Consider the following 10,373-nt stretch of genomic DNA (forward strand, 5'->3'; position numbering starts at 1 on the left):
TAGGTAATATATATTCAGGGGCGCCATTTCAGTTTTTTTTAAGTGTGCAAACAATTAAAGAGGCCAATTTTTTCCCACCTCCAGGCCAATCGTTAAAAAAACGTTTCTAGTGTTTTCAGTTTTTCATTACAGATTCATTACAGTATCAAAAACATACTTAATAAAAACATATTTTTATAGTTAACACATTACATTTTACCGTTCATACATTCTGTGTATATACTGTATAGTGTATAGTAAAGATATTTTTAGATAAAATAGATGCATATTATTATTATTATGTCTTTTGTCTATCAGTAACCAGGGGCGGACTGGCCCAGGGTGCTATACACCAAGTAGCACCCCGGGCCCCCGTTTGTATTTATGATTCGGGCCCCCGATTACCACAGTCGGTATACGGTATAATACTGGTATAATACGGTATTAAACAAAATAAAAATAAAATAACATATTTCAACATCTCTACAAATAAACAACATGTTATTCTTAATTTTTTTTTTATATTTACTTATAAAACTAAGGGCTCTTTCCTAATTTAGGTAGGTTTGAAAAAAAATTACTGGCCCCTAATTAATTTTGCACCCCAGGCCAAAAATAGCCAGTCCGCCCCTGCAAACAAGTAACAACTGACAAGAGAAGATACAAACATTTACTGAAATAATGATTTACAATTTAAAAAAGTCTAGAATGAAGATTCAAACTCCGCTTCTAAATAGTAAATTCTGGACATTTTCAAAAACGGATTATAAATTATGATTAAATATATGAGTATAAATTATGATTAATATTGCGCACAGTTGTTACATCATCCGCCGTATAATATATTATTATAGGATTTGTTTAACTGTGCACCACTATAAATATTGTACAGTTTATAATAAGCATTTATACATATGCATAGCCCATGTGTGTGTGATTTGATTTTATCGTTTCACAGAGAAAAAAGAAAAATTCAAATTTTTGTTTATTTTTATATTATATTAATTGGCCGGATTTTTTACAAAATATCCCACTGTGCACCACAACTCCGCACAACCCTACAAAACAGCAAAATATTTAGATTTGTATATTCTAATTTTCTTTAATCATACGTTTATATAGTATTATTTCCCAAATTTATAAATCATAGATTTTCTTTAAACAATAAAAAACTTATCGTATAATATTATGTTATATAATATTATATAATTTTATGTTAAAAAATCTAAATACTTTCAGATTTACACAAACAACAAAAATATCGTTACCATGTTCATGAATGTTTGAAAAATCTACTATTCATAATATCTGTGTCTCATAGTTACCACTTGTCAATATTAATTTCTTGTGTTCATTACGAATAATTTTCATTCCTACGTATTTCTGTATAATCTTCTCCGTTAATTATTCTGCAAATAATCGTATTATCATATAAATATGTCATATAGATGTGTATCTATGCCTAACATGGCCACGATGAGTAAAAATTCTTCAGCCAAAGCGACAGAGATTAGATGTCGATCAATGCCAAATCTGAAGTTTAACTTCACCAGTGATATACGGAAACCGGAATTGTCAGCACATCATTCCAAGGGTTTGCTGGACGGCAGGCTCTGTGTATCTGCGCCAAATATCCCCGTATATCCAAATTTAGTTGGTGAGGCAGCTGCAGATATTGGGTGTCAATCGACGCCAAATTTGAAGTTTAGCTTCACCAATGATATACAAAGACCGGAATCGTCGAAAAATTGTGATTTCATGGGTTTGCTGGACGGCAGGCTCTGTGCATCTACGCCGAATATCTCCGTACGTCCAAAATTACCTGGCGAGACTGCTGCAGATATTGTTTCGCAATCAACGCCAAATCTCAAGTTTCAGCAGGTCACCAGCGATGTGCGGAAACCGGAAAGTCCGAGACACAGACATCCACGTCGTTCATTTTGGCGCCAGACGAAGAAATTCGTCAGGCGGTTATTTTGTTGCTGTGGTTCTACTGACATGATAGACCAGTAATGTCGTATATTAAAGAGTTTAAAAGGTTTTTAAACGTACCATCCCCTCCCACCGTTAACTCACTCCCTTGTTCGCTGGTACAATTGTGTCCGGCCAGTATTCAGAAACTGTTTATCGTGTACTCCATTGTCGTTTGTACCAAGTTAGTGTAAGTTTGCCTCACGTATTTCATGCACTGTACGTCTGTACCATCTTCGGCTCTTCGCCACCTGTTTAATGTAATAATATATGTAATAGGTACCTATAAATAATAAATTATAAATGATACTATGCTCTGCTGCTGTAATTTGAATTAATAAACGTTTTTGTTATAATATTATATTATATATTTGGTTTTTATTTGATAATATTATCAATAAATGCGTCGACACGTTTGTGTAAAATTAATTTATGTGGCTTGCGAAAATTGAGTGTACCTATATTGTTCTGGCTTAATACATTCGGTTTTTTCAACCAGTGTAAAAATCTCACGAGGAACATTTGTATTGAATTCTTAAGTTTTTTTAAATTGTTATCAACAGGGTACATCGAAAAAAAACAAAACATCTGAGATATCACGCCAAGAATCATGATATAAACATTTAAAGACCCCTTACAATATTATATTAGGTAATATATATTCAGGGGCGCCATTTCAGTTTTTTTTTAAGTGTGCAAACAATTAAAGAGGCCAATTTTTTCCCACCTCCAGGCCAATCGTTAAAAAAACGTTTCTAGTGTTTTCAGTTTTTCATTACAGATTCATTACAGTATCAAAAACATACTTAATAAAAACATATTTTTATAGTTAACACATTACATTTTACCGTTCATACATTCTGTGTATATACTGTATAGTGTATAGTAAAGATATTTTTAGATAGAATAGATGCATATTATTATTATTATTATTTCTTTTGTCTATCAGTAACCAGGGGTGGACTGGCCCAGGGTGCTATACACCAAGTAGCACCCCGGGCCCCCGTTTGTATTTATGATCCGGGCCCCCGATTACCACAGTCGGTATACGATATAATACTGGTATAATACGGTATTATACAAAATAAAAATAAAATAACATATTTCAACATCTCTACAAATAAACAACATGTTATTCTTAATTTTTTTTTTATATTTACTTATAAAACTAAGGGCTCTTTCCTAATTTAGGTAGGTTTGAAAAAAAATTACGGGCCCCTAATTAATTTTGCACCCCAGGCCAAAAATAGCCAGTCCGCCCCTGCAAACAAGTAACAACTGACAAGAGCGAAGATACAAACATTTACTGAAATAATGATTTACAATTTAAAAAAGTCTAGAATGAAGATTCAAACTCCGCTTCTAAATAGTAAATTCTGGACATTTTCAAAAACGGATTATAAATTATGATTAAATATATGAGTATAAATTATGATTAATATTGCGCACAGTTGTTACATCATCCGCCGTATAATATATTATTATAGGATTTGTTTAACTGTGCACCACTATAAATATTGTACAGTTTATAATAAGCATTCATACATATGCATAGCCCATGTGTGTGTGATTTGATTTTATCGTTTCACAGAGAAAAAAGAAAAATTCAAATTTTTGTTTATTTTTATATTATATTAATTGGCCGGATTTTTAACAAAATATCCCACTGTGCACCACAACTCCGCACAACCCTACAAAACAGCAAAATATTTAGATTTGTATATTCTAATTTTCTTTAATCATACGTTTATATAGTATTATTTCCCAAATTTATAAATCATAGATTTTCTTTAAACAATAAAAAACTTATCGTACCCATATAATTTTATGTTAAAAAATCTAGATACTTTCAGATTTACACAAACAACAAAAATATCGTTACCATGTTCATGAATGTTTGAAAAATCTACTATTCATAATATCTGTGTCTCATAGTTACCACTTGTCAATATTAATTTCTTGTGTTCATTACGAATAATTTTCATTCCTACGTATTTCTGTATAATCTTCTCCGTTAATTATTCTGCAAATAATCGTATTATCATATAAATATGTCATATAGATGTGTATCTATGCCTAACATGGCCACGATGAGTAAAAATTCTTCAGCCAAAGCGACAGAGATTAGATGTCGATCAATGCCAAATCTGAAGTTTAACTTCACCAGTGATATACGGAAACCGGAATTGTCAGCACATCATTCCAAGGGTTTGCTGGACGGCAGGCTCTGTGTATCTGCGCCAAATATGCCCGTATATCCAAATTTAGTTGGTGAGGCAGCTGCAGATATTGGGTGTCAATCGACGCCAAATTTGAAGTTTAGCTTCACCAATGATATACAAAGACCGGAATCGTCGAAAAATTGTGATTTCATGGGTTTGCTGGACGGAAGGCTCTGTGCATCTACGCCGAATATCTCCGTACGTCCAAAATTACCTGGCGAGACTGCTGCAGATATTGTTTCGCAATCAACGCCAAATCTCAAGTTTCAGCAGGTCACCAGCGATGTGTGGAAACCGGAAAGTCCGAGACACAGGCATCCACGTCGTTCATTTTGGCGCCAGACGAAGAAATTCGTCAGGCGGTTATTTTGTTGCTGTGGTTCTACTGACATGATAGACCAGTAATGTCGTATATTAAAGAGTTTAAAAGGTTTTTAAACGTACCATCCCCTCCCACCGTTAACTCACTCCCTTGTTCGCTGGTACAATTGTGTCCGGCCAGTATTCAGAAACTGTTTATCGTGTCCTCCATTGTCGTTTGTACCAAGTTAGTGTAAGTTTGCCTCACGTATTTCATGCACTGTACGTCTGTACCATCTTCGGCTCTTCGCCACCTGTTTAATGTAATAATATATGTAATAGGTACCTACAAATAATAAATTATAAATGATACTATGCTCTGCTGCTGTAATTTGAATTAATAAACGTTTTTGTTATAATATTATATTATATATTTGGTTTTTATTTGATAATATTATCAATAAATGCGTCGACACGTTTGTGTAAAATTAATTTATGTGGCTTGCGAAAATTGAGTGTACCTATATTGTTCTGGCTTAATACATTCGGTTTTTTCAACCAGTGTAAAAATCTCACGAGGAACATTTGTATTGAATTCTTAAGTTTTTTTAAAGAACAAAAATTGTTATCAACAGGGTACATCGAAAAAAAACAAAACATCTGAGATATCACGCCAAGAATCATGATATAAACATTTAAAGACCCCTTACAATATTATATTAGGTAATATATATTCAGGGGCGCCATTTCAGTTTTTTTTTAAGTGTGCAAACAATTAAAGAGGCCAATTTTTTCCCCCCTCCAGGCCAATCGTTAAAAAAACGTTTCTAGTGTTTTCAGTTTTTCATTACAGATTCATTACAGTATCAAAAACATACTTAATAAAAACATATTTTTATAGTTAACACATTAAATTTTACCGTTCATACATTCTGTGTAGTGTATAGTAAAGATATTTTTAGATAGAATAGATGCATATTATTATTATTATGTCTTTTGTCTATCAGTAACCAGGGGCGGACTGGCCCAGGGTGCTATACACCAAGTAGCACCCCGGGCCCCCGTTTGTATTTATGATCCGGGCCCCCGATTACCACAGTCGGTATACGGTATAATACTGGTATAATACGGTATTATACAAAATAAAAATAAAATAACATATTTCAACATCTCTACAAATAAACAACATGTTATTCTTAATTTTTTTTTTATATTTACTTATAAAACTAAGGGCTCTTTCCTAATTTAGGTAGGTTTGAAAAAAAATTACGGGCCCCTAATTAATTTTGCACCCCAGGCCAAAAATAGCCAGTCCGCCCCTGCAAACAAGTAACAACTGACAAGAGAAGATACAAACATTTACTGAAATAATGATTTACAATTTAAAAAAGTCTAGAATGAAGATTCAAACTCCGCTTCTAAATAGTAAATTCTGGACATTTTCAAAAACGGATTATAAATTATGATTAAATATATGAGTATAAATTATGATTAATATTGCGCACAGTTGTTACATCATCCGCCGTATAATATATTATTATAGGATTTGTTTAACTGTGCACCATTATAAATATTGTACAATTTATAATAAGCATTCATACATATGCATAGCCCATGTGTGTGTGATTTGATTTTATCGTTTCACAGAGAAAAAAGAAAAATTCAAATTTTTGTTTATTTTTATATTATATTAATTGGCCGGATTTTTAACAAAATATCCCACTGTGCACCACAACTCCGCACAACCCTACAAAACAGCAAAATATTTAGATTTGTATATTCTAATTTTCTTTAATCATACGTTTATATAGTATTATTTCCCAAATTTATAAATCATAGATTTTCTTTAAACAATAAAAAACTTATCGTACCCATATAATTTTATGTTAAAAAATCTAGATACTTTCAGATTTACACAAACAACAAAAATATCGTTACCATGTTCATGAATGTTTGAAAAATCTACTATTCATAATATCTGTGTCTCATAGTTACCACTTGTCAATATTAATTTCTTGTGTTCATTACGAATAATTTTCATTCCTACGTATTTCTGTATAATCTTCTCCGTTAATTATTCTGCAAATAATCGTATTATCATATAAATATGTCATATAGATGTGTATCTATGCCTAACATGGCCACGATGAGTAAAAATTCTTCAGCCAAAGCGACAGAGATTAGATGTCGATCAATGCCAAATCTGAAGTTTAACTTCACCAGTGATATACGGAAACCGGAATTGTCAGCACATCATTCCAAGGGTTTGCTGGACGGCAGGCTCTGTGTATCTGCGCCAAATATCCCCGTATATCCAAATTTAGCTGGTGAGGCAGCTGCAGATATTGGGTGTCAATCGACGCCAAATTTGAAGTTTAGCTTCACCAATGATATACAAAGACCGGAATCGTCGAAAAATTGTGATTTCATGAGTTTGCTGGACGGCAGGCTCTGTGCATCTACGCCGAATATCTCCGTACGTCCAAAATTACCTGGCGAGACTGCTGCAGATATTGTTTCGCAATCAACGCCAACCCCGCATGGGGTACCTTAATTGGTAACGGGCGTGACAAACCCGCGGATCCCAGTCATTGGCGTAGGGAAAGTTGCGCTCCCATCGCCCAATACACTGCGAAGTATATTGCAATAGCACCACGCTGACTTTAAGTAGTTGGCGCGGAACGGCCCTCCAATTTTGGGGGTTGAGCGTCGGGTCAACAACCCGTCCTCGTGAAAAACACTCAGTTAAGAAACCATCAAAAAAGCCTCGGAACTGGATTGAAAATGGCAAACAACTGGAATCGGAAAATGGGCTACGTATAGGAACTTGGAACGTCAAAACACTAAACAAACCTGGAGCATTGCAATATGTACTCGACGCTTATAATAACTATACAATTGACATATTAGCAGTACAAGAGATAAGGTGGCCAAATAGTGGAAACCTAAAGAAAGACAATATAACAATATTCTACAGTGGCACTACTAGTGGAAGACATGAAAATGGAGTAGGTTTTATAGTACACGACAAGACACTACCAAATGTTAAGACCTTTTCAGCCTTTAATGATAGAATTTGCTATATCCGTATAGCGGGAAAGATATTTGACCTAATTATCATAAATTGTTATGCCCCAACAGAGGAAAAAGATGAAGACATAAAGGACAAATTCTATGAAGAACTAGAAAGGGTATATGACACTTTACCGTTGCACTGTATAAAGATAGTAGTAGGTGATATGAACGCGAAGGTTGGAAGGGAACATATATATAGACCGGTCATAGGACCTAACAGTTTACACGAAACCAGTAACGGAAATGGGACCAGACTGATAAATTTTGCACATTCAAAAAACTGTATAATAAGCAGTACATATTTCCCCAGAAAAAATATACACAAAGTCACTTGGAAATCCCCTGATGGAAGAACATTTAATCAAATTGACCACATACTTATCGACAGGAGATTTAGGGGATGCATAAGGAATGTGAGAACGTATAGAGGAGCTGATGCAGACTCAGATCACTACCTAGTGTATGCGAAATTTAACCTGAGACTGGCAACAAAATGGAACTTGGAAAAAAGGAAACCTACAATAAAGTACGACATTCAAAAATTAAATGATATTGAAATAAATCATAATTATATTGAGAGAATTGCACATGAATTACAATATAACAATATAAATCAGGTAAACCATAGTTCAGAAATTGATACGATGTGGAACAGAACAAAGGGAGCGGTGGTTAATAGTGCAACGGAGATTCTAGGAATTAAACTAAAAGAAAGGAATAAAAACTGGTTCAACGATTTATGTAAGAATGCAATTATCAGAAGAAACGAATTGAGGAAAAAAGCACTACAAAATACATCAGACGAGTGCTTAAGAGAATATGAAGAACAAAGAAAATTGACAAATAAAGTGTTAAGGAGAGAAAAACGTCTAAACGAAAAGAAGAAAATAGAAGAAATAGAAAACAATAGATATAACGCAAAAAAGTTTTTCAAAATGACCGGGGAAGTAAAAGTTGGCTTTAAACCACAAACAAGGATCTTAGTGGACGGTACGGGAACTATGATCACTGAAGAAAGACAAGTAATTAGCCAATTCAAGGAACATTTTGAAGACCTCCTGAACCGACCCTCAGTAGGGCAGGGTTTAAATCCAAGCGAGGACTGCCTAACAGCAGAAATAGATATAGAGGCTCCCAAATATGAAGAAATTGAGAACTTGATTAAGAAGCTTAAAAACAACAAAGCCCCAGGAGAAGACAGCATAGTAGCGGAATTACTTAAAAAAGGTGGTACAATGTTGGTGAGCAAAATCACAGAAATTATTAAGACAATATGGAAAACTGAGACAATCCCAGAAGAATGGAAAACTGCAATTATATGCCCAATATTTAAAAAAGGCAACCCCACTAAAACTGAGAACTATAGAGGAATTTCGCTACTAGACACATGCTATAAAATTCTGACAACGCTGATATTAGAAAGGTTAAACCCGTATGTTGAAGAAATAGTTGGGAATTACCAATGCGGGTTTAGGAGAGGAAAATCCACAACAGACCATGTTTTTGCGTTAAGACAGATAATGTCAAAATACTATGAATTTGGAAAGGACCTGCATCTAGTCTTTGTGGATTACAAGCAGGCGTATGATAGCGTAGACAGAGAAGAGATTTGGAAAACATTGGTAATTTTAGGAATACCCAAAAAGTATGTGAACCTAATAAAAGCATGACGTTACGAAAAAACACTATGCAAAGTGTGTTTTTTACAAGGCATCTCAGATCCTTTTGAAGTTAAATCTGGCCTTAAACATGGGGACGCGTTGTCACCTGCACTGTTCAACTTAGCCCTCGAAAAAATAATTAGAGACACAAACGATGACAGAAGGATGGAGATAAGCAATGAACAAGTTATGTTAGCCTATGCAGACGACATTGTGCTGATGGGTGAAACCAAAGAGGAAATCATCAACTCAACATATAAACTCATAAATGCAAGTAAAGGAATGGGATTACATGTAAACGAGGGGAAAACTAAGTACATGGTCGTATCGAGAAGACCACCAAATATAAATTCCATAGTAGTGGATAATTACAAATTTGAAAAAGTTGATAATTTTAAGTATTTAGGCGTAAACATCAACAACAAAAATGATATGCATATAGAAATAAATGAACGGATCACTAGTGGAAATAGATGTTATTTCAGTATTATCAAACTTCTGAGGTCTAAGCTGTTATCGAGAGGGTCCAAGATACTACTATATCATAGCTACCTTCGACCTGTGATAACATACGCCTGTGAAACCTGGTCGTTGACTAAAAGTGATAGCAGAAGACTTATCACGTTTGAAAGAAAAGTGTTACGAACCATTTATGGACCAATCCTCAACTCAGAAACAAAGGCATACGAAAGAAGAAGCAACGAAAATATAAAGTCTCTTTATAATAAGCCAGATATACTATACTTTATTAGGAAAAAACGACTAGAATGGTTCGGACATGCATGGAGGGCAGATGGACAATTAATTAAAAAAGTACTTATCAATAAAATAGATAAAACGAGACCCCTAGGACGACCCAAAACCCGATGGATTGACGTAGTTGCCAAAGATATAGAAATGATAGACCAGGACGCAACTTTTGAAACAGCATATCAGAAAGAGAGGTGGAGAGAGATTTTGATGGCAGCGATGGTCCTGAATGGACCGCTAAGCTGAAGAAGAAGAAGAATCAACGCCAAATCTCAAGTTTCAGCAGGTCACCAGCGATGTGCGGAAACCGGAAAGTCCGAGACACAGACATCCACGTCGTTCATTTTGGCGCCAGACGAAGAAATTCGTCAGGCGGTTATTTTGTTGCTGTGGTTCTACTGACATGATAGACCAG

General features: G+C 34.6%; 1 protein-coding gene across 1 annotated transcript; it reads left to right on the forward strand.

Moving 5' to 3' along the window:
* The first annotated feature begins 6,609 nt into the window (after positions 1-6,609).
* LOC107883620 lies at positions 6,610-9,217 on the forward strand. The gene is made up of 2 exons (XM_016803958.1): positions 6,610-6,992; positions 7,123-9,217. The coding sequence occupies exons 1-2, from the start codon at positions 6,610-6,612 to the stop codon at positions 9,215-9,217; spliced, it is 2,478 nt and encodes an 825-aa protein (XP_016659447.1).
* Positions 9,218-10,373: the final 1,156 nt, after the last annotated feature.

This window comes from Acyrthosiphon pisum, chromosome A1 (assembly GCF_005508785.2).
Source record: "Acyrthosiphon pisum isolate AL4f chromosome A1, pea_aphid_22Mar2018_4r6ur, whole genome shotgun sequence".
Classification (NCBI taxonomy): Eukaryota; Metazoa; Arthropoda; class Insecta; order Hemiptera; family Aphididae; genus Acyrthosiphon; species Acyrthosiphon pisum.